Source organism: Osmerus eperlanus, chromosome 28 (assembly GCF_963692335.1).
Source record: "Osmerus eperlanus chromosome 28, fOsmEpe2.1, whole genome shotgun sequence".
Lineage (NCBI taxonomy): Eukaryota > Metazoa > Chordata > Actinopteri > Osmeriformes > Osmeridae > Osmerus > Osmerus eperlanus.
Genome location: NC_085045.1, coordinates 6,952,805 through 6,978,822, shown reverse-complemented (window position 1 = coordinate 6,978,822; position 26,018 = coordinate 6,952,805). Strand labels below are relative to the sequence as shown.

General features: G+C 41.2%; 2 protein-coding genes across 2 annotated transcripts; both read right to left on the bottom strand.

Moving 5' to 3' along the window:
• Positions 1–5,250: 5,250 nt before the first annotated feature.
• Positions 5,251–7,850, bottom strand: LOC134015213 (aerolysin-like protein). The gene is made up of 2 exons (XM_062454593.1): positions 7,693–7,850; positions 5,251–6,794 (listed from the first exon to the last, which is right to left on the bottom strand). The coding sequence occupies exon 2, from the start codon at positions 6,774–6,776 to the stop codon at positions 5,841–5,843; it is 936 nt and encodes a 311-aa protein (XP_062310577.1). The 5' UTR covers positions 6,777–6,794; positions 7,693–7,850; the 3' UTR covers positions 5,251–5,840.
• LOC134015212 (aerolysin-like protein) lies at positions 5,251–22,945 on the bottom strand. The gene is made up of 4 exons (XM_062454592.1): positions 22,802–22,945; positions 20,784–21,903; positions 20,333–20,665; positions 5,251–5,333 (listed from the first exon to the last, which is right to left on the bottom strand). The coding sequence occupies exon 2, from the start codon at positions 21,883–21,885 to the stop codon at positions 20,950–20,952; it is 936 nt and encodes a 311-aa protein (XP_062310576.1). The 5' UTR covers positions 21,886–21,903; positions 22,802–22,945; the 3' UTR covers positions 5,251–5,333; positions 20,333–20,665; positions 20,784–20,949.
• Between the last annotated feature and the right edge of the window lie 3,073 nt (positions 22,946–26,018).

The window sequence follows — 26,018 nt, the reverse complement described above, 5'->3', positions numbered from 1 at the left end:
CTCGCTCGCTCTTACTTTGGTTGAAAATGCTACCCACTTTATTTTGTAATACAAAGATATAACAAAACCAATTGTCTTAAACATATATTTTGCCACCAAATTTCTAACTTTTTAGTCCAATATCTTGTTTGTCCAATCTATATGGAAAACAGATTGGATTTCTTTAAACAATACAGCACACTTACAGTATAGCGGGTATTAAGTTTGTTAGCATTGAACTGAGTGTGCAGCATTAGGTCTGCAGGGTACTGTATGTTTTGTATGTGTCTTGTTCTGTTGTTTTGTTTCTTGGTGTTTACTACTATACGTAACATTTATTTAGTCTTCCATGAACCAAAAAACTGTACCCAACTTTTACTTTACATTTACATTTATTCATTTAGCAGACGCTTTTATCCAAAGCAACTTCCAAGAGAGAGCTTTACAAAGTGCATAGGTCACTGATCATAACAACGAGATAGCCACAAAACATTGCGAGTAGCCAAAACATGAAGCACACATTGTGAACAACCAAAATAAGTGCCAAAGGGAAGAACCATAAGAGCATGTAGTTAAACAAGTTACAATTAAACAACATGAACTGCTATAAGTGCAAGTGTACCTGTGGAAAAAAGCAAGCAACAATAATAAAACAATATATCACAGCGAGTACAAAAATTTAAGTCAGTTACCACTAACCACAAGAGCAACAAGTCTCTAAGCAAGAGTCATTGTGATCCTTGAGGAAACTAACATCGGGTCAAGCGAACCATTCCTAAGTACCGTTGTACTCCCGGAACAAGTGCGTCTTGAGCCTTTTCTTTTACTTTCCAGCTTCAAGCGTAAAACAATACCATATATTACAAAAAAATCTTCTTTGCACATATATTACGTCTATAACTGGACACTTTAGACCTGCATATACTCATACTCTGGAAGTGATGCGCGCTAAATTATTTTCCAAGTTGGATTTATTGAGCAAAGTCCTGGAAATTTGGCATAAGCAGGTAGAGTTCCCCTGTGTGCCTGGAACAGTCAATGCAAGTAACAGGGTGGCTCAGCATGTCTTGTTTATTACTGATAGTACTGTATGTGTAGGGCATGGAGAAGGTTGTTGTTCAAGCTGGTAAAAGCTTAAACTCATTTTACATTGTAATACAACTTTTTTATTTAAAATAAGTGGCCTGTCTGTTGTCATTTGACATAGAATATGCAATTTTCTATTACCTCCACAGGGTGGTGATGTATTTTGAATAATGAGTCAAAGAGTCAAACCAGTGACCTTGTACTATGCATTTAAATGACACACCTCAATGAAACAGTGGTGTGATAGAATGTGCCACTGTGAACTCAGTGTACAGACAACATTTTCAAAGGCAGATTTCACACATGAAGTGTGATAATGAAGTCTTGTAGTTGACCAGGCCGTGAATGCGTGTGAGTGGGCCGAGGGGGTGAAACATCAGGCCGGGGCTGAGGCCTCGCTTCATCCTGTATGGAAGCCGGCTGACGGACAGGAGTATCCAGCCACACTGACGGTATTGTTTGGTATGTCGTTTTGTCGATGCATAAGGGAACTGGCACCCTTCTCAGTCGGCTAGCGTGCCACCAAGTACCATCGGTGAGGATGAACAGGCCATTCCAAACTGCTGGGTGACTTGTAGAGGGGAAAACGCAATGTTTTATTTTTTTTAAATTACACACATTTATTGTCATGGTGGGCCTACAGACTCTGATCCAGTCTCGTAGACAGGAAAGTAAAGGTGCTAGCATCAAAGAAAGTGTGGAAGCAGGTGTTTCCTGGATTTAATGTAGAGCAGATGTGTGAAAAAGTGCTGGTGAATCTCAATAGTCAAGAATGCACACAATTACATTTTCACCAAAGTGGTGCTCCATCAGATAGACATGCCGGTCTTTCAGATGTGCGATGTATGTGGAGTGATGGATGAGAATCTAATCCAAATGATGTTTGAGTGTGTGGTATTAGAGGGATTCAAAGTCAAATTAACCCTTGTGCTGCCTTCGGGTCACATGACCCAAAGGTTCACAACGAACCATCGTTGTGTTTACCCAATTTGACCGAATACAAAAACAAATAAATAGCATTTTTATTTTAACCTTCGCAATGTGGGGGGTCTGAGACAGCCCGACGGTTAAAAGAAAATGCTTCACTTTGTTTTTGTATGCGGTAAAGTTGTCGAAATACGATGGTTTGGTTTGGAAACGACTGGTGTTGGAAAACTCATGTGGTAGGGCAGAATAGAGGAACCATTTACCACAGGATTGCTCAATTTCTGAGTTCTGATGCAACTGTTTCAACTGTGATGAGTTGAAACAACTATCATGTTAGAGTATTTTGTGGAATACTCACATTATACTGAAAATCCTGGCTCCAAAGCATGTTGGGATAGCCAGCACTTCTGCTACGTCAGCACTTCTTTACCCCTTTGTCTTCCCCTAACCTTAGGAATTACCTATTTGCTTATTTATTAAAACATGTCTTATTTATGTTCTTAATCCGACACAAATTGACCCTGACAGATGGCAAGTGGCCAAAAGGAGGTGTGGGCGTCAGCCTGCTAGACCTCGCTGGAAGGTGGGAGAGGAACGACTTGGTTCTTAGGAAGGGCTGACTGTAACTGGTGTTGGAAAACACATGTGGTAGGGCAGAATAGAGGAACCATTTACCACAGGATTGCTCAATTTCTGTGTTCTGATGCAACTGTTTCAACTGATGAGTTGAAATAACTATCACCATGACCTCTTGCACCAAGGAAAATGACAGTTTGGGTTACAGCCTTTCATGAGAGACCCTGAGCACAAATGGACACCCACAAGATGCCACGCCCCCCACTTCCACCTAGTCCATGCCAGGCTCTCTCCTGCCTGGAAAGGTGGGCATAGGACAACTCTCCGTGGAGATTGTACTGATGTGTGCCTTTTCGTGGAATACTCACATTATACAGAAAATCCTGTCTCCAAAGCATGTTGGGATAGCCAGCACTTCTGCTACGTCAGCACTTCTTTACCCCTTTGTCTTCCCCTAACCTTAGGAATTACCTATTTGCTTATTTATTAAAACATGTCTTATTTATGTTGAGGTAGTGCATTCCCTGACCTCAAGTCTTACCTCCAGGTAGCATCCTACCCATGGTTAACTTAACTCCCAGATTTCCCCTATTTTTGAGTTAGGAAAGAGGGTGGGGTTGAAATGGGGGTTAGATTTTGATCTGGGACTGGGAGGGGGTTTAAGGTTAGTGTGTACGGCCACAGGGGCTCATTATCTAGACCCAAGAGAAAATAAAATGAAAAGATTGAGAGAAAAAACAAAGGAGAAAACAAAAGATTTAAGAGAAAAAGAATGAATACAAGTTTATTTTCCTTCCTTTTACAGGAAGATCTAAAAAAATGAATACGTGCAAAGAAAGCGGAGGGGGGAGAGGAGGTTTAAGATCAGGGTTGTAGAGCAAAGGAGGGGTTTTATTTGGGAATGGGGGGGTGGGTTTAGGGTGAGAGGAGGACGATATTTGGATATAGGCTTGGGGGGGACCTCTACTAAAAGGGAGGACATACATAGGGTTACCTAAATCTAAACCCCACCCCACCTCTGATCCTAAACCTAACCTCTCTATCATTCCTGTTCCTCTGCTCACAAATCCCAGAAACAGACAGACCTCCAACCACAACTCCCTCCCCAGACCAGCAGAGGGCAATCATCCCCCTAGTAACCACATTCTCACACATAATCAGGCCCCTACACCATGCACTCCACAACACACATCAGAGCCGGCCCAAGGCATAAGCGAACTAAGCGGCTGCTTAGGGCCACATGGCCACCAGAGGGCCCCCAAGAGCTCATGAAATTACATCTTAATTAAAAAAAATTATATATTATGTTAATGGTAATTATACAAATTCGGAGGGCCCCCTAAATCAATTCTGCTTAAGGCCCCATAAAGGCTTGGGCCGGCCCTGAAACACATACCCACCTATGGAACCATACAGATCTGGAACCATACCGAAGTCATACAAATACACACATACATACCAAATTCAGTAACATGCCCCAACTGCCAAACCCCACACCAACCACTCACTACAGAAAAATACAATTAATTACAAACTCCCACAGCCAGACCCCGATAACCTCACCAACCATACACACGTCCAACCCAGCGGAGGCATGTAGAAAGGAAGTGGGTCACTCTTTTAAACACAATCACACCAACAGGACTAAATGAAAAAAACTAAACAGGGAGTCAGGTGGCTGAGCGGTGAGGGAATCGGGCTAGTAATCCGAAGGTTGCCAGTTCGATTCCCGGTCATGCCAACTGACGTTGTGTCCTTGGGCAAGGCACTTCACTCTACTTGCCTCGGGGGAATGTCCCTGTACTTACTGTAAGTCGCTCTGGATAAGAGCGTCTACTAAATGTAAACAACACATTTTCACAAAGGAACAGAGACGATATATACAAGATTAACAAAATACCTCATCACTCCAGCTGTTTGTATGTTTTTGACATACATACCCATAACTGTGGCAATCCTGGTGCTCGAGTGATCCAGGGGAGGTACTTCCCGCTCCCCGACCAGCTAACAAGGACCACAGTTGCGCCTCGTCAGCCAATCAGGGCGAGGCACAGCATAAAAGCCGGCCAGTAAAGGATCAAAAGGGAGCAATTGAGGTGAGAGCCACATTGAAAATTACATGCCTTCTTGTTATCTTTTTTGTCCAGCTTAGAGAGACACCAGGACCATGTGAGATGACCGTGGACCTTTCCCTCCATTGAGGGTTAGGTTAATTGAGGATTGCTTTACTTTTGTGTTTTCTGTTAAATAAATGCCCTACCTGGGCTAAACCTGTCCCTGATTGTGTCGTTTTTTGGGGTCATACGAGGTCAAAGCATGAGTGAGCTGCGTGGTTACTACGGTACACATACCCATACATACACACATATGCACACATACAAGTTTACATGCTTATGGTCACCTGCATTGTCTTTAATACAAAAATATAAATAAATGGTCAAATTGTAATTGTAGTTCCAGGGCATCACTTAGTGGTCACTTTTATGAACTGCCCCTGTGGAAAAGACAAAATAAACAAACACCTTTACGGGTGTCCACAATAGTAGAAAACTGGTTTCTAGGACACTGCAAGCTTCTCACGTCAGGCTCATTTGTCCAAGACTAAAATCTGATCAATTTGGAAAACTAAGTAGGTGTGCTTTGGGAAATTAGCTTGTCATGAAGAAAAATATCACAAAGAAATCTGAATTGCTAGATTTTATTGATGGATTGTTTTACAAAATGGTTAGTACAGCAACTGAGTAGACTTCCACATGCTGTGGAAACTTAGCCACAGCACACTTTTTTAACTGATACACGAGGCAAGCACTAAAGCTCAAACAGCAAATACAATTTGGTCAAGCACTTCTTTTAATGATTGAATTCATAGAGGAGACACTGCCTATACATTTTCTAGTTGTCTTACATGAAGTAAAATTGATATGAACAGGATTTTATACACCCTCAGGAGTTCTCCTGCAACAGCGGACATTAGGATTTGACACGTCATTTCTAAAAGCAATGTTTTTTTGTTGTTGTTTTTTTTACTGTATTCCATTTATACCGATTTTTTGGGGTGATATCATTACACATTGAAATCAACGATTGAAATCACCATTCTTCAAACGTAATCAAATAGTTCACTATGTTGTCCCATGGTCTCTTTCACAAGTTAAACACATCAGTTTAAACTATGGTTTCTTTGATGACATTGATCTGTCCTCAGATAACTATTTCAGACATAGACATCACATAAATCATTGTGAATCTGCCTATGCAACAGTTTAAGGATTTTACTTTGTAACTACTTTTACATCTGTGTAAGTGAGACCATAGTAGGTTCCACTGGTGTTAAACTTCAGAACACTGTTATTGAGACAGGTAATTTCCACTGTGGCAGTGTAGGGGAGATCAACTGTAACTCTACCAATAGTGACGTCAACATGTACGGTCTTCCCAGCAGGAACACTAACCGGAAAAGACAGAGTCTCAGTAGTGGATGTCTCTTCTTCTAAAGTATGTGTGCTTTCTGTTCCCACTGTGAAGCTAAATCCAGTAGATACTTCTATTACCTCTGGAATTCCTGCTTTCACCTCAATGTTAAAGCTTGTTTCTAACTTGTTGGTCACAGACCACGATGACTTTTTGGTGACGGTTTTAGACGTTTCCAATGTGTATTCTTGAGTGACAGTAGATTTGTTTTCGTAGGTCATGGACTTGATTTCCTCAACAGCCACCTGGGGTATTACATCATGAAGTGTGGGGTACTGGACATCCTTCAATACGGTAGACTTGATGGTATTAATGAATTGGAAACCTAAGGAATCAATGTCTGAACCAGACCTTCCACAAAGTCCAACGCAGATCCCAGAGCCAACATCAATATGGTACTCAGTTTTCAGCCCCCATTCGGTCATTTGAGGAAAGAACTCCCGTGAGGAACTTGTTCGGAATTTTATAGCACCCAAACGTGTTCCAGCACCATTTCCCCACAGTGAAAGCTTGGTGATATGCTCTCCATCCCCGAACTCAAATTCAGAAAAATCCCCTGCAGGATTTCCAAATTCTTGGTTTTGACCATCAGTAAGCCAAATCTTCAAAGCCTTCACCCGCGAGCTCACAACCCACACCCATATCTTTTTCAGTGTTGCTCCACTGTTGGTACCACTGAAGTCAAAGGCAGAACCTCCTTGTCCTCCAATAACTAAGATGGGCGAAAGGTATGACATTCTTGATTTGATGTGAACCTTCAAAGAAATGGAATACATTAATACATATGACAGGAATCTATATTTTATCCAAAAAAAACATCCATCATTTTCTCAACTCATCTAAAATGTTTCACCTGTGCCAAAAACTTGCCTATAGACAACTCCAGATATTCAAAATGTATTATGGCATTCACTCTGAAGGCTAACATAAAGGGGTTTTGGTTTTCTGATAACCAAATGGTGATTACAACCTTTCAGCATAGAAACACCTGTAGCTTTGGAAAGTAACAAATCATCAACCTGCCGGAATCAAGTACTTTACAACTGCTCATTGCATTTCAATGAACTATACAACAATGTGCCCGTACAACAGCTAGTAATGTATTGTCTTGTAAAAAGTCCCAACATTACATTATTCTTAATAAGGAAGAGCTATAGTGCATTCATGCCAGTCAGGTTTGTTAATTAATTTACTCATTAATATTATGAAGATGGTTAGATACACAGCATGGCCATTTTTGGTGAGGTTTTGTCTGAACTTAAAAAAGAAGAAAATTGCTCTTAAGTTAAATGGATTGTATAAATTAGCCAATTAGATAGGCCAACACGTTGTATTTCGCTGTCATGTTGAAATGCCATGTTATTATGACATTTCCATAAGTCACTCAATTCACAATTATACAAAACTAAAGGGCGGCACATATTTGACCTATTAACTAATCATGGTCCGAGTTATTGATTTAGGTACTAAAAGGTTAAAACACGCACATCCAGTCCACCTACCAAAATGACAAAAGATGATATTCAAATATATAGCCTACAATAAAGTATGAACACTGGCTTTCTGCTTCCATGAAAAAGGCAGCAATTATTTAGCAAAGCGGAAGGTCTTCATAATCCGATAAAACATTTAGCACTAAACTAACATACTTACAGGGCTTTAGCAAAAGTTGTGATGTTCCTCACCAGACTGATTTTTCCAGATAACAGCTATACAAGAAACGAAAATCCATTAAATAGAGTTGTCCCTGCCCCCACTTACCACCATCTTGGAGAGAAGTAGTGGATGTGTCATAAACACACACACCCAAACACACAGAGTCAGATATGGTTCTTAGTAAGGGCTGACTGTAACTGGTGTTAGTAAACACAAGTTGTAGGGCAGATTAGATTAGACATTTATCACAGGATTGCTCAATTTCTGAGTTTTGATGCCACTGTTTCAACTGTGAAGATGATCACCATGACCTCTTGCACCAAAGAAAATGACAGTGTGGGTTACAGCCTTTCACCATTGCATGGAGCCATTTGTTCTTCACAGATCACACCCATCAAGTCAAAGAGAATAGTAACTGGTCCAACTCTATGTCCAAGCCCATGGTATCTGTGGAGGAACACAGTCATCACAGTAGACTCTCCCCACACAAGTCCAATGACTTCATAACTTTCGTGTAGGTCCGTACTATAGCAGTTTGCAGACATACAACACAGATGAGACTCAGGAGAGTAAATTAGAGATAATGGTAGTGGGAGGGTGTTGCACTTTTCTGCTTCTCTTTTCCTCCAGCCACTTCTTTACCTTCTCACACTTTCAAATTGTTTAAACAAGTCTCTATACTCTATTCTCTCTGTATTCTGCACGAAATATTACTGTGTAATACTAATGTGTTTATCAAAACATTCTGGCATAAAAATATAAACAGTTGCATCAAAACTTGCATTGAAACTTGAACTGAAATTGAGCAATTCTGTGGTAAATGGTTCCTCTATTTACATTTACATTTATTCATGTAGCAGACGCTTTTATCCAAAGCGACTTCCAAGAGAGAGCTTTACAAAGTGCATAGGTCACTGATCATAACAACAAGATAGCCACAAAACATTGCGAGTAGCCAAAACATGAAGCACACATTGTGAACAACCAAAGTAAGTGCCAAAGGGAAGAACCATAAGAGCATGTAGTTAAACAAGTTACAATTAAACAACATGAACTGCTATAAGTGCAAGTGTACCTGTGGAAAAAACAAGCAACAATAATAAAAACAATATATCACAGCGAGTACAAAAAATTTAAATCAGTTACCACTAACCACAAGAGCAACAAGTCTCTGAGCAAGAGTCATTGTGATCCTTGAGGAAACTAACATCGGGTCAAGCGAACCATTCCTAAGGGTCGTTGTACTCCCGGAACAAGTGCGTCTTGAGCCTTTTCTTGAAGGTGGAGAGACAGTCAGTGTCTCTGATGGAGGTGGGGAGTTGATTCCACCACTGGGGGGCCAGACAGGAGAAGAGCTTGTGTTGGGACCGGGCGTTCTTGAGCGGTGGGACCACCAGGCGGTTGTCTGAAGAAGACCGTAGGTGACGGGTGGGGGTGTAAGGCTGCAGGAGAGACTTGATGTAGACGGGTGCAGTCCCGTTCACTGCTCGGAAGGTCAATACCAGGGTATTGAATCTGATACGGGCCATGATAGGTAGCCAGTGGAGAGAGATGAGGAGCGGTGTAACATGGGAGCGTCTGGGTAGATTGTAGACCAGGCGGGCCGCTGCGTTCTGAATCCTCTGAAGAGGGCGGGTTGCACATGCTGGGAGACCAGCGAGCAGCGAGTTGCAATAGTCCAACTTGGAGAGGACAAGTGCTTGGACTAGCAGCTGGGTGGAGTGCTCAGACAGGTATCTCCTGATCTTCCGGATGTTGTAGAGGGTGAATCTACACGACCGGGAGACCGCAGCAATGTGGGCCGTGAGGGAGAGCTTGTCGTCCATGGTAACCCCAAGGTTCCTGGCAGAGGATGAAGGGGTCACCGTCGCAGATCCCAGGGTGATTGAGAGATCGTGGGAGATGGAGGGTTTAGCCGGGATGATGAGAAGTTCTGTTTTGGCGAGGTTCAGCTGGAGGTGGTGCTCGGTCATCCAGGCGGAGATGTCTGTGAGGCAGGCCTCAATCCTAGCTGAGATCCCCGGATCGGTCGGGGGGAACGACAGGTACAGCTGCGTGTCGTCAGCGTAGCAGTGGTAGGAGAAGCCATGGGAGGTGATGATTGGTCCAAGTGAGGTGGTGTACAGAGAGAAGAGGAGGGGTCCAAGGACGGAGCCCTGTGGGACACCAGTGGAGAGCTGGCGAGGGCCTGACAGTTTGCCTCCCCAGGAAACCTGGTAGGATCTTCCCGACAGGTAGGATGAGATCCACTGGAGTGCAGTGCCAGTGATGCCCATCTCAGAAAGTCTGGCGAGCAGGATCTGGTGGTTAACCGTATCAAACGCTGCAGAAAGGTCCAGCAGAATGATGACGGATGACCTGGAAGCCGCTCTGGCAGACTGGCAGTCTCTGTGGAGTGGCCAGTCTTGAAGCCCGATTGGTTGGGGTCAAGCAGGTTGTTCTGAGAGAGAAAGTTAGACAGTTGGTTAGATACAGCACGTTCAATTGTTTTTGAAAGGAAGGGTAACAGTGATACCGGTCTGTAGTTCTGGAGGACGGCAGGGTTAAGGGAGGGTTTTTTGAGTAGAGGGGTAACTCTAGCCTGTTTGAAGGCAGAGGGGAAGGTGCCAGAGGTAAGAGAGGAGTTTAGGACATGGAGAAGAAAAGTTATGATGGAGAGGGAGATGGTTTGAAAGAGAGGGGAGGGGATAGGATCAAGGGGACAGGAGGTGGGGCGATGAGAGAGAATGAGGTCAGAGATCTCTGCCTCAGACAGGGGAGAAAAAGAGTTTAGACATTTAGTTGGGTCAGTCATGGAGGGTGAGAGGGTAGGAAAGGTGGGTTTAGGGAACCGACTGCTAATGTCGGCGATTTTTTTCTCAAAGAAGGAGGAGAAGTCGTCTGCTGTCAGGGTGGAGGGAGGGGGTGGGGGAGGTGGGTTAAGAAGGGTGGAGAAGGTAGAAAAAAGTTCTGCCCTACCACATGAGTTTTCCAACACCAGTTACAGTCAGGGCTGACTGGTGGTTCCTAAGAACCATATCTGACTGTGTGTTTGGGTGTGTGTGTCTGTGACACATTTAACATTTAGGGGTACTGCCTGATCATATCGCAAGCCTGATCCTAATCAGGTCTTTCTGTGGTGATTCTTAACCCTGTAAGACCCAGTTTAAAATTACATCACCTTTCGCTCTCCAAAAAACACATTTGCAAATAAGAATAAGAATTGCAATAAGAATTAGGCTAATGTCATGATGCTAATACTTCAGTGAAATAGTAGACTACTGTTTCCGAAAGTAGATGTACTTCCTTAATAATATCAGCTTATATTGTACATTACACATCACAATTGTGTGTCATATCACAAAGTAAAATGAGTAAATAGTTATCACCCTGGCCTCTTTGCTTGTGGCGTTTCTGCAGCTGCCTTGCAGTAAAGCTATAGTTAGCCTAGCTATCCCCCAAGTTAACAGATTGGAAACCAATGTTCTGCCAAAGGTAGTCACGCGTGTTTTCGTGACGTAGTGACGTTAGTAACGTCAGTGACTGTGGCTAGCAAATTAGCCACCGTTAGCTTCACTTTTCGCCACAAAAACGTAACTTGAGCCTAAACCATGCAACGGAACGTAAATCCCAATAGAAGCAACTCAATCGCTACCAAGACGAAACTTTTGACACCTAGGTTGTCTATGTAGGCCAAATATTGACTGAGTTTTAGGGGGCAAAAAGAATAATAATAATAATATATATGTGAGAGAACAAAGGTTGTGCTCTCGCCGAAGTCTTGAGCACACCCAATAAATGCTTTAAACATCAGTAGAAAGGGAAAACTTAGTGTGGAAGTTAAAGTCAGAATATAGTTTAGGACTCTTTTACACAGGATTGCTCAATTTCTGAGTTTTGATGCAACTGTTTCAACTGTGAGGCTGCCACCTATCACCATTACCTCTTGCACCAAGGAAAATCAGAAGAGAACCCTGTTTCATTCTACTTTCACCGTTTAGTATTTTAAAGTGTAAATTAACAGTACAAATGTATGTTGTATGCTTTTTAATACATGCAATATTTCAAAAGAATAAGCATGCATACTTATATCAGTTGTAAAATGTAAGTAGGCTACATCCATGAAAACTCTTTTTGTCTGTCTTTCTCCATTTTAACGTTTTTTGTGAAGGACTTTGTGACCTGGTTCTGCGAAAGTTGCTATACCAAATAAACTTTAAATATTAACTGGTGCCAGTGACAGATGATTGAACTGGCAGGCAAAGTCCTAAAGTTACTTCGGCCAGATTATTAAATAATAATTTCCAGTTTAAACTTTCATCTGTTGACAGATGGTGTAACATTTAAGGGTAGTGCCTGATCATATCGCAAGCCTGATCCTAATCAGGTCTTTCTGTGGTGATTCTTAACCCTGTAGGACCCGGTTTAAAATTACACCTCACCTTTTGCTCTCCCAAAAACATATTTGCAAATAAGATTTGTTTTTAAAGACCACATTTACATAGCCAAAAAATAAAAATAAAATAAAAGAGCAATTAAAAAGCTAAAAGCCCAATCGTAATTTTACAACAAAGGGTCTTATAATAATTTACAGTTTAACCTTTCATCTGTTGAGAGATGGTGTTAACATTTAAGGGTGGTGCCTGATCATATCGCAAACCTGATCCTAATCAGGTCTTTCTGTGGTGGTTTCTAAGAACCATATCTGACTCTGTGTATTTGGGTGTGTGTCTGTGACACATCCACTCAGTGGCGAAATGTATATTATTAATATAATTTAAATTTCCTTTACAGTGATTTATTGGGGGGGACAAATCATATTTTTCCCAGGATGGGGGAAATTTCCGCCTATGCATCCACTACTTCTCTCCAAGAAGGTGGTAAGTGGGGGCAGGGACAACTCTATTTCATGCATTTTGTTTCTTGTATAGCTGTCATTATTGTTGCTTGCTTTCCTCCAGGTACACTTTCAAGGATCATGTTGTTTAATTGTAATTTGTTTAACAACATGCTCTTCTGGTTCTACCCATTGGCACTTATTTGCTTTTCACAATGTATGCTTCATGTTTTGGCTACCCGCAATGTTTTTGGGGCTATCTCGTTGTTAATGATCATCGACCTATGCACTTTTTGTAAAGCTCTCTCTTGGAAGTCGCTTTGGATAAAAGCGTCTGCTAAATGAATAAATGTAAATGTGAAAATCCACATATCTCCACACTCAGATCCTGTCACCCTTCCCCAGTCCGCTGATGTTTTCAAATAATCTATATACTACAACAGTAGAATAGAATCCCTGAAATTCAGTTATGGCTTTAGATTTTGGAGTGCCACCCCAAGATTTCAGTGGCCCCATCTGGCCACTCCTATAAAACATTTCTGGGGGTGCCACTGCTTTTGCCTGTTAATGCCTGCACTGCAGTGAAGAAAACGATATGACAACAATAATGTATGTAGGCCTACTTGGTTGCAACTAACTGTTGTGTACACTCTGATATCATTCTGATAACAAGCACACTTTTATTCTGCAGATCGTTCAGGAGTTTAACACCCTCGTGGCCCTGTACCGCAAACTGGTAATCTCAATAGGCAAAATCACAGTCGACTGCCCCTTGTTGAGATGCTAAAGACCCCAACGAAAGGTTGTGAGATGGCCAGAGACGCCCACCAGAGCCTGACAGTAATATCTGGGTGAGTATAGGTTAGAGGCTGTCCGTGGTCCTGAAAGAGAAACCGCATCGCCGCTCCTTTTTAGTTCCAGCTATAGGCCTACTTTTCTGTTATTTTAGGGATTTTTTTTCTTTTCCCCGGGAAGGTTTGGAAATCCTTTGTTGTTTGTCTCCGCTTTCTCCTGTTAGGAGTTGTCAATGGATGCCGACTGATTTTCGTAATTCATAAAAGTTTTTGTTAACATGCAAAATATGTTTGTATAATTTATAGTGAGTGATTAAAACATTGTAGCCTGCACAATCTAACAAGCTATTGAGCTCGTTAGATTGTGTCCAGTCCGATATAGTTATATTTCAAATAGACACTGTTATATAGCCTTCTTACAACCGTTATAAACTTAAAATAGCGTGCTTGTTTTAGTCTCATCTGCCTACATATTTTACATAATGACAATGTGTGGTTAAATATGGAGCCCTTTGCTTAAACCTATCCATCTTTTTAATAATACATTTCCTACCATGTCTTTTAGGTGATTTCATTATGTGTATCCTTCACTGTCTGTTACACGCATGACAAAATCAGAGCATCTCCTTCCTGTGTCACATGGCCTGCTATCTAGGAGTCATGCATCAGTCTTTCTCAGTCCTGTATTGCCGTGACTCACATAGTTTGTGATCAAAGTCCCGACACCATCTTCACAGCCCAGGCAGGATGTCCTAGGAATCCTCAGATATATCTTAATACTCTTAAATAAATAAACTAGAAGTGTGAATGGAATACCTGTCTCTGCATAAGAAGCAACAATTAAGCCTCAACCACTGCAACACAGACTATTGCAGAGAAATGTTAATAAACTATTACTAATTTTAGTTACTAGTATTACAGCTACAGTACCACCGCATTTCAATAACTCATATTTACTACAATACCAGGAATTACTTCCTTACTATACCTCTCTCTGGATTGTAGTGCATACTATGGTTATGTTAGCAAAGTTTCACTTACCTGGAGTCAAAAAAGCAATCCCTTTACACATGACTGTCCTAATCATCACCCCCACCTGCATCTAAACCCAGTTCTGTATGAAGAAAATTCAAAGGACAAACATCTTCTTTCTCTTTACTTGTCCCAGCACTCTAATAATGCACACCATCAATACATAAATTGTAACTTATAGGATACATACTGCATTGATCATTTATGCGAATATGTCATAAAGGTAGATTCTCCAGTTTTGGGCATGACGATTTAGTAAGTTAGTTCTCCTGTTTGTTTGTTTGTTTGTTTGTTTGTGTGTGTTTGTATTGTTGTATACATTATTATTATTATTATACAACTCTGACCGAGTGGAAGGTGTACTTGCTCTGACTTTTTCTGTACCTCCATAAGACCTGAGGATGGAGAGATCCATCCAGAGATCTGCAGGCTCTTCATCCAGCTGCAGTGCTGCTTGGAGATGTACATCACTGAGATGCTCAAGTCTGTGTGTCTGTTGGGCTCCCTGCAACTCCACAGAAAAGGTAGGACACTGTAGATAAAACCTTTATACTAGTTCAACTGCATATAAAATAAAATAAATGTTGCTCCACAGTCTTCACCACTTGTGTCTGGCACACCATTCTATTGCTGCCATTTTCAAGATAGCTCGCTCGCTCTTACTTTGGTTGAAAATGCTACCCACTTTATTTTGTAATACAAAGATATAACAAAACCAATTGTCTTAAACATATATTTTGCCACCAAATTTCTAACTTTTTAGTCCAATATCTTGTTTGTCCAATCTATATGGAAAACAGATTGGATTTCTTTAAACAATACAGCACACTTACAGTATAGCGGGTATTAAGTTTGTTAGCATTGAACTGAGTGTGCAGCATTAGGTCTGCAGGGTACTGTATGTTTTGTATGTGTCTTGTTCTGTTGTTTTGTTTCTTGGTGTTTACTACTATACGTAACATTTATTTAGTCTTCCATGAACCAAAAAACTGTACCCAACTTTTACTTTACATTTACATTTATTCATTTAGCAGACGCTTTTATCCAAAGCAACTTCCAAGAGAGAGCTTTACAAAGTGCATAGGTCACTGATCATAACAACGAGATAGCCACAAAACATTGCGAGTAGCCAAAACATGAAGCACACATTGTGAACAACCAAAATAAGTGCCAAAGGGAAGAACCATAAGAGCATGTAGTTAAACAAGTTACAATTAAACAACATGAACTGCTATAAGTGCAAGTGTACCTGTGGAAAAAAGCAAGCAACAATAATAAAACAATATATCACAGCGAGTACAAAAATTTAAGTCAGTTACCACTAACCACAAGAGCAACAAGTCTCTAAGCAAGAGTCATTGTGATCCTTGAGGAAACTAACATCGGGTCAAGCGAACCATTCCTAAGTACCGTTGTACTCCCGGAACAAGTGCGTCTTGAGCCTTTTCTTTTACTTTCCAGCTTCAAGCGTAAAACAATACCATATATTACAAAAAAATCTTCTTTGCACATATATTACGTCTATAACTGGACACTTTAGACCTGCATATACTCATACTCTGGAAGTGATGCGCGCTAAATTATTTTCCAAGTTGGATTTATTGAGCAAAGTCCTGGAAATTTGGCATAAGCAGGTAGAGTTCCCCTGTGTGCCTGGAACAGTCAATGCAAGTAACAGGGTGGCTCAGCATGTCTTGTTTATTACTGATAGTACTGTATGTGTAGGGCATGGAGAAGGTTGTTGTTCAAGCTGGTAAAAGCTTAAACTCATTTTACATTGTAATACAACTTTTTTATTTAAAATAAGTGGCCTGTCTGTTGTCATTTGACATAGAATATGCAATTTTCTATTACCTCCACAGGGTGGTGATGTATTTTGAATAATGAGTCAAAGAGTCAAACCAGTGACCTTGTACTATGCATTTAAATGACACACCTCAATGAAACAGTGGTGTGATAGAATGTGCCACTGTGAACTCAGTGTACAGACAACATTTTCAAAGGCAGATTTCACACATGAAGTGTGATAATGAAGTCTTGTAGTTGACCAGGCCGTGAATGCGTGTGAGTGGGCCGAGGGGGTGAAACATCAGGCCGGGGCTGAGGCCTCGCTTCATCCTGTATGGAAGCCGGCTGACGGACAGGAGTATCCAGCCACACTGACGGTATTGTTTGGTATGTCGTTTTGTCGATGCATAAGGGAACTGGCACCCTTCTCAGTCGGCTAGCGTGCCACCAAGTACCATCGGTGAGGATGAACAGGCCATTCCAAACTGCTGGGTGACTTGTAGAGGGGAAAACGCAATGTTTTATTTTTTTTAAATTACACACATTTATTGTCATGGTGGGCCTACAGACTCTGATCCAGTCTCGTAGACAGGAAAGTAAAGGTGCTAGCATCAAAGAAAGTGTGGAAGCAGGTGTTTCCTGGATTTAATGTAGAGCAGATGTGTGAAAAAGTGCTGGTGAATCTCAATAGTCAAGAATGCACACAATTACATTTTCACCAAAGTGGTGCTCCATCAGATAGACATGCCGGTCTTTCAGATGTGCGATGTATGTGGAGTGATGGATGAGAATCTAATCCAAATGATGTTTGAGTGTGTGGTATTAGAGGGATTCAAAGTCAAATTAACCCTTGTGCTGCCTTCGGGTCACATGACCCAAAGGTTCACAACGAACCATCGTTGTGTTTACCCAATTTGACCGAATACAAAAACAAATAAATAGCATTTTTATTTTAACCTTCGCAATGTGGGGGGTCTGAGACAGCCCGACGGTTAAAAGAAAATGCTTCACTTTGTTTTTGTATGCGGTAAAGTTGTCGAAATACGATGGTTTGGTTTGGAAACGACTGGTGTTGGAAAACTCATGTGGTAGGGCAGAATAGAGGAACCATTTACCACAGGATTGCTCAATTTCTGAGTTCTGATGCAACTGTTTCAACTGTGATGAGTTGAAACAACTATCATGTTAGAGTATTTTGTGGAATACTCACATTATACTGAAAATCCTGGCTCCAAAGCATGTTGGGATAGCCAGCACTTCTGCTACGTCAGCACTTCTTTACCCCTTTGTCTTCCCCTAACCTTAGGAATTACCTATTTGCTTATTTATTAAAACATGTCTTATTTATGTTCTTAATCCGACACAAATTGACCCTGACAGATGGCAAGTGGCCAAAAGGAGGTGTGGGCGTCAGCCTGCTAGACCTCGCTGGAAGGTGGGAGAGGAACGACTTGGTTCTTAGGAAGGGCTGACTGTAACTGGTGTTGGAAAACACATGTGGTAGGGCAGAATAGAGGAACCATTTACCACAGGATTGCTCAATTTCTGTGTTCTGATGCAACTGTTTCAACTGATGAGTTGAAATAACTATCACCATGACCTCTTGCACCAAGGAAAATGACAGTTTGGGTTACAGCCTTTCATGAGAGACCCTGAGCACAAATGGACACCCACAAGATGCCACGCCCCCCACTTCCACCTAGTCCATGCCAGGCTCTCTCCTGCCTGGAAAGGTGGGCATAGGACAACTCTCCGTGGAGATTGTACTGATGTGTGCCTTTTCGTGGAATACTCACATTATACAGAAAATCCTGTCTCCAAAGCATGTTGGGATAGCCAGCACTTCTGCTACGTCAGCACTTCTTTACCCCTTTGTCTTCCCCTAACCTTAGGAATTACCTATTTGCTTATTTATTAAAACATGTCTTATTTATGTTGAGGTAGTGCATTCCCTGACCTCAAGTCTTACCTCCAGGTAGCATCCTACCCATGGTTAACTTAACTCCCAGATTTCCCCTATTTTTGAGTTAGGAAAGAGGGTGGGGTTGAAATGGGGGTTAGATTTTGATCTGGGACTGGGAGGGGGTTTAAGGTTAGTGTGTACGGCCACAGGGGCTCATTATCTAGACCCAAGAGAAAATAAAATGAAAAGATTGAGAGAAAAAACAAAGGAGAAAACAAAAGATTTAAGAGAAAAAGAATGAATACAAGTTTATTTTCCTTCCTTTTACAGGAAGATCTAAAAAAATGAATACGTGCAAAGAAAGCGGAGGGGGGAGAGGAGGTTTAAGATCAGGGTTGTAGAGCAAAGGAGGGGTTTTATTTGGGAATGGGGGGGTGGGTTTAGGGTGAGAGGAGGACGATATTTGGATATAGGCTTGGGGGGGACCTCTACTAAAAGGGAGGACATACATAGGGTTACCTAAATCTAAACCCCACCCCACCTCTGATCCTAAACCTAACCTCTCTATCATTCCTGTTCCTCTGCTCACAAATCCCAGAAACAGACAGACCTCCAACCACAACTCCCTCCCCAGACCAGCAGAGGGCAATCATCCCCCTAGTAACCACATTCTCACACATAATCAGGCCCCTACACCATGCACTCCACAACACACATCAGAGCCGGCCCAAGGCATAAGCGAACTAAGCGGCTGCTTAGGGCCACATGGCCACCAGAGGGCCCCCAAGAGCTCATGAAATTACATCTTAATTAAAAAAAATTATATATTATGTTAATGGTAATTATACAAATTCGGAGGGCCCCCTAAATCAATTCTGCTTAAGGCCCCATAAAGGCTTGGGCCGGCCCTGAAACACATACCCACCTATGGAACCATACAGATCTGGAACCATACCGAAGTCATACAAATACACACATACATACCAAATTCAGTAACATGCCCCAACTGCCAAACCCCACACCAACCACTCACTACAGAAAAATACAATTAATTACAAACTCCCACAGCCAGACCCCGATAACCTCACCAACCATACACACGTCCAACCCAGCGGAGGCATGTAGAAAGGAAGTGGGTCACTCTTTTAAACACAATCACACCAACAGGACTAAATGAAAAAAACTAAACAGGGAGTCAGGTGGCTGAGCGGTGAGGGAATCGGGCTAGTAATCCGAAGGTTGCCAGTTCGATTCCCGGTCATGCCAACTGACGTTGTGTCCTTGGGCAAGGCACTTCACTCTACTTGCCTCGGGGGAATGTCCCTGTACTTACTGTAAGTCGCTCTGGATAAGAGCGTCTACTAAATGTAAACAACACATTTTCACAAAGGAACAGAGACGATATATACAAGATTAACAAAATACCTCATCACTCCAGCTGTTTGTATGTTTTTGACATACATACCCATAACTGTGGCAATCCTGGTGCTCGAGTGATCCAGGGGAGGTACTTCCCGCTCCCCGACCAGCTAACAAGGACCACAGTTGCGCCTCGTCAGCCAATCAGGGCGAGGCACAGCATAAAAGCCGGCCAGTAAAGGATCAAAAGGGAGCAATTGAGGTGAGAGCCGCATTGAAAATTATATGCCTTCTTGTTATCTTTTTTGTCCAGCTTAGAGAGACACCAGGACCATGTGAGATGACCGTGGACCTTTCCCTCCATTGAGGGTTAGGTTAATTGAGGATTGCTTTACTTTTGTGTTTTCTGTTAAATAAATGCCTTACCTGGGCTAAACCTGTCCCTGATTGTGTCGTTTTTTGGGGTCATACGAGGTCAAAGCATGAGTGAGCTGCGTGGTTACTACGGTACACATACCCATACATACACACATATGCACACATACAAGTTTACATGCTTATGGTCACCTGCATTGTCTTTAATACAAAAATATAAATAAATGGTCAAATTGTAATTGTAGTTCCAGGGCATCACTTAGTGGTCACTTTTATGAACTGCCCCTGTGGAAAAGACAAAATAAACAAACACCTTTACGGGTGTCCACAATAGTAGAAAACTGGTTTCTAGGACACTGCAAGCTTCTCACGTCAGGCTCATTTGTCCAAGACTAAAATCTGATCAATTTGGAAAACTAAGTAGGTGTGCTTTGGGAAATTAGCTTGTCATGAAGAAAAATATCACAAAGAAATCTGAATTGCTAGATTTTATTGATGGATTGTTTTACAAAATGATTAGTACAGCAACTGAGTAGATTTCCACATGCTGTGGAAACTTAGCCACAGCACACTTTTTTAACTGATACACGAGGCAAGCACTAAAGCTCAAACAGCAAATACAATTTGGTCAAGCACTTCTTTTAATGATTGAATTCATAGAGGAGACACTGCCTATACATTTTCTAGTTGTCTTACATGAAGTAAAATTGATATGAACAGGATTTTATACACCCTCAGGAGTTCTCCTGCAACAGCGGACATTAGGATTTGACACGTCATTTCTAAAAGCAATGTTTTTTGTTGTTGTTTTTTTTACTTGTATTCCATTTATACCGATTTTTTGGGGTGATATCATTACACATTGAAATCAACGATTTATTATTATACTTTTAAGATAGATTTCTTTTACTTTTGAAATACAAGGAAAATTTGGAGAAAAGAAAAGAAAAAGAATAATAAAAAACTGTAAAAATATGTTTTTTTACAGTGTAACTTTCCTAAAAGTCACCATTCTTCAAACGTAATCAAATAGTTCACTATGTTGTCCCATGGTCTCTTTCACAAGTTAAACACATCAGTTTAAACTATGGTTTCTTTGATGACATTGATCTGTCCTCAGATAACTATTTCAGACATAGACATCACATAAATCATTGTGAATCTGCCTATGCAACAGTTTAAGGATTTTACTTTGTAACTACTTTTACATCTGTGTAAGTGAGACCATAGTAGGTTCCACTGGTGTTAAACTTCAGAACACTGTTATTGAGACAGGTAATTTCCACTGTGGCAGTGTAGGGGAGATCAACTGTAACTCTACCAATAGTGACGTCAACATGTACGGTCTTCCCAGCAGGAACACTAACCGGAAAAGACAGAGTCTCAGTAGTGGATGTCTCTTCTTCTAAAGTATGTGTGCTTTCTGTTCCCACTGTGAAGCTAAATCCAGTAGATACTTCTATTACCTCTGGAATTCCTGCTTTCACCTCAATGTTAAAGCTTGTTTCTAACTTGTTGGTCACAGACCACGATGACTTTTTGGTGACGGTTTTAGACGTTTCCAATTTGTATTCTTGAGTGACAGTAGATTTGTTTTCGTAGGTCATGGACTTGATTTCCTCAACAGCCACCTGGGGTATTACATCATGAAGTGTGGGGTACTGGACATCCTTCAATACGGTAGACTTGATGGTATTAATGAATTGGAAACCTAAGGAATCAATGTCTGAACCAGACCTTCCACAAAGTCCAACGCAGATCCCAGAGCCAACATCAATATGGTACTCAGTTTTCAGCCCCCATTCGGTCATTTGAGGAAAGAACTCCCGTGAGGAACTTGTTCGGAATTTTATAGCACCCAAACGTGTTCCAGCACCATTTCCCCACAGTGAAAGCTTGGTGATATGCTCTCCATCCCCGAACTCAAATTCAGAAAAATCCCCTGCAGGATTTCCAAATTCTTGGTTTTGACCATCAGTAAGCCAAATCTTCAAAGCCTTCACCCGCGAGCTCACAACCCACACCCATATCTTTTTCAGTGTTGCTCCACTGTTGGTACCACTGAAGTCAAAGGCAGAACCTCCTTGTCCTCCAATAACTAAGATGGGCGAAAGGTATGACATTCTTGATTTGATGTGAACCTTCAAAGAAATGGAATACATTAATACATATGACAGGAATCTATATTTTATCCAAAAAAAACATCCATCATTTTCTCAACTCATCTAAAATGTTTCACCTGTGCCAAAAACTTGCCTATAGACAACTCCAGATATTCAAAATGTATTATGGCATTCACTCTGAAGGCTAACATAAAGGGGTTTTGGTTTTCTGATAACCAAATGGTGATTACAGCCTTTCAGCATAGAAACACCTGTAGCTTTGGAAAGTAACAAATCATCAACCTGCCGGAATCAAGTACTTTACAACTGCTCATTGCATTTCAATGAACTATACAACAATGTGCCCGTACAACAGCTAGTAATGTATTGTCTTGTAAAAAGTCCCAACATTACATTATTCTTAATAAGGAAGAGCTATAGTGCATTCATGCCAGTCAGGTTTGTTAATTAATTTACTCATTAATATTATGAAGATGGTTAGATACACAGCATGGCCATTTTTGGTGAGGTTTTGTCTGAACTTAAAAAAGAAGAAAATTGCTCTTAAGTTAAATGGATTGTATAAATTAGCCAATTAGATAGGCCAACACGTTGTATTTCGCTGTCATGTTGAAATGCCATGTTATTATGACATTTCCATAAGTCACTCAATTCACAATTATACAAAACTAAAGGGCGGCACATATTTGACCTATTAACTAATCATGGTCCGAGTTATTGATTTAGGTACTAAAAGGTTAAAACACGCACATCCAGTCCACCTACCAAAATGACAAAAGATGATATTCAAATATATAGCCTACAATAAAGTATGAACACTGGCTTTCTGCTTCCATGAAAAAGGCAGCAATTATTTAGCAAAGCGGAAGGTCTTCATAATCCGATAAAACATTTAGCACTAAACTAACATACTTACAGGGCTTTAGCAAAAGTTGTGATGTTCCTCACCAGACTGATTTTTCCAGATAACAGCTATACAAGAAACGAAAATCCATTAAATAGAGTTGTCCCTGCCCCCACTTACCACCATCTTGGAGAGAAGTAGTGGATGTGTCATAAACACACACACCCAAACACACAGAGTCAGATATGGTTCTTAGTAAGGGCTGACTGTAACTGGTGTTAGTAAACACAGATTGTAGGGCAGATTAGATTAGACATTTATCACAGGATTGCTCAATTTCTGAGTTTTGATGCCACTGTTTCAACTGTGAAGATGATCACCATGACCTCTTGCACCAAAGAAAATGACAGTGTGGGTTACAGCCTTTCACCATTGCATGGAGCCATTTGTTCTTCACAGATCACACCCATCAAGTCAAAGAGAATAGTAACTGGTCCAACTCTATGTCCAAGCCCATGGTATCTGTGGAGGAACACAGTCATCACAGTAGACTCTCCCCACACAAGTCCAATGACTTCATAACTTTCGTGTAGGTCCGTACTATAGCAGTTTGCAGACATACAACACAGATGAGACTCAGGAGAGTAAATTAGAGATAATGGTAGTGGGAGGGTGTTGCACTTTTCTGCTTCTCTTTTCCTCCAGCCACTTCTTTACCTTCTCACACTTTCAAATTGTTTAAACAAGTCTCTATACTCTATTCTCTCTGTATTCTGCACGAAATATTACTGTGTAATACTAATGTGTTTATCAAAACATTCTGGCATAAAAATATAAACAGTTGCATCAAAACTTGCATTGAAACTTGAACTGAAATTGAGCAATTCTGTGGTAAATGGTTCCTCTATTTACATTTACATTTATTCATGTAGCAGACGCTTTTATCCAAAGCGACTTCCAAGAGAGAGCTTTACAAAGTGCATAGGTCACTGATCATAACAACGAGATAGCCACAAAACATTGCGAGTAGCCAAAACATGAAGCACACATTGTGAACAACCAAAATAAGTGCCAAAGGGAAGAACCATAAGAGCATGTAGTTAAGTTAAGTTACAATTAAACAACATGAACTGCTATAAGTGCAAGTGTACCTGTGGAAAAAAGCAAGCAACAATAATAAAACAATATATCACAGCGAGTACAAAAATTTAAATCAGTTACCACTAACCACAAGAGCAACAAGTCTCTGAGCAAGAGTCATTGTGATCCTTGAGGAAACTAACATCGGGTCAAGCGAACCATTCCTAAGGGTCGTTGTACTCCCGGAACAAGTGCGTCTTGAGCCTTTTCTTTTACTTTCCAGCTTCAAGCGTAAAACAATACCATATATTACAAAAAAATCTTCTTTGCACATATATTACGTCTATAACTGGACACTTTAGACCTGCATATACTCATACTCTGGAAGTGATGCGCGCTAAATTATTTTCCAAGTTGGATTTATTGAGCAAAGTCCTGGAAATTTGGCATAAGCAGGTAGAGTTCCCATGTGTGCCTGGAACAGTCAATGCAAGTAACAGGGTGGCTCAGCATGTCTTGTTTATTACTGATAGTACTGTATGTGTAGGGCATGGAGAAGGTTGTTGTTCAAGCTGGTAAAAGCTTAAACTCATTTTACATTGTAATACAACTTTTTTATTTAAAATAAGTGGCCTGTCTGTTGTCATTTGACATAGAATATGCAATTTTCTATTACCTCCACAGGGTGGTGATGTATTTTGAATAATGAGTCAAAGAGTCAAACCAGTGACCTTGTACTATGCATTTAAATGACACACCTCAATGAAACAGTGGTGTGATAGAATGTGCCACTGTGAACTCAGTGTACAGACAAAATTTTCAAAGGCAGATTTCACACATGAAGTGTGATAATGAAGTCTTGTAGTTGACCAGGCCGTGAATGCGTGTGAGTGGGCCGAGGGGGTGAAACATCAGGCCGGGGCTGAGGCCTCGCTTCATCCTGTATGGAAGCCGGCTGACGGACAGGAGTATCCAGCCACACTGACGGTATTGTTTGGTATGTCGTTTTGTCGATGCATAAGGGAACTGGCACCCTTCTCAGTCGGCTAGCGTGCCACCAAGTACCATCGGTGAGGATGAACAGGCCATTCCAAACTGCTGGGTGACTTGTAGAGGGGAAAACGCAATGTTTTATTTTTTTTAAATTACACACATTTATTGTCATGGTGGGCCTACAGACTCTGATCCAGTCTCGTAGACAGGAAAGTAAAGGTGCTAGCATCAAAGAAAGTGTGGAAGCAGGTGTTTCCTGGATTTAATGTAGAGCAGATGTGTGAAAAAGTGCTGGTGAATCTCAATAGTCAAGAATGCACACAATTACATTTTCACCAAAGTGGTGCTCCATCAGATAGACATGCCGGTCTTTCAGATGTGCGATGTATGTGGAGTGATGGATGAGAATCTAATCCAAATGATGTTTGAGTGTGTGGTATTAGAGGGATTCAAAGTCAAATTAACCCTTGTGCTGCCTTCGGGTCACATGACCCAAAGGTTCACAACGAACCATCGTTGTGTTTACCCAATTTGACCGAATACAAAAACAAATAAATAGCATTTTTATTTTAACCTTCGCAATGTGGGGGGTCTGAGACAGCCCGACGGTTAAAAGAAAATGCTTCACTTTGTTTTTGTATGCGGTAAAGTTGTCGAAATACGATGGTTTGGTTTGGAAACGACTGGTGTTGGAAAACTCATGTGGTAGGGCAGAATAGAGGAACCATTTACCACAGGATTGCTCAATTTCTGAGTTCTGATGCAACTGTTTCAACTGTGATGAGTTGAAACAACTATCATGTTAGAGTATTTTGTGGAATACTCACATTATACTGAAAATCCTGGCTCCAAAGCATGTTGGGATAGCCAGCACTTCTGCTACGTCAGCACTTCTTTACCCCTTTGTCTTCCCCTAACCTTAGGAATTACCTATTTGCTTATTTATTAAAACATGTCTTATTTATGTTCTTAATCCGACACAAATTGACCCTGACAGATGGCAAGTGGCCAAAAGGAGGTGTGGGCGTCAGCCTGCTAGACCTCGCTGGAAGGTGGGAGAGGAACGACTTGGTTCTTAGGAAGGGCTGACTGTAACTGGTGTTGGAAAACACATGTGGTAGGGCAGAATAGAGGAACCATTTACCACAGGATTGCTCAATTTCTGTGTTCTGATGCAACTGTTTCAACTGATGAGTTGAAATAACTATCACCATGA

What these genes read in the sequence shown, in the direction of transcription:
- LOC134015213 (XM_062454593.1), bottom strand. Translation starts at nt 6,776, where the DNA reads ATGTCATACCTTTCGCCCATCTTAGTTATTGGAGGACAAGGAGGTTCT.
- LOC134015212 (XM_062454592.1), bottom strand. Translation starts at nt 21,885, where the DNA reads ATGTCATACCTTTCGCCCATCTTAGTTATTGGAGGACAAGGAGGTTCT.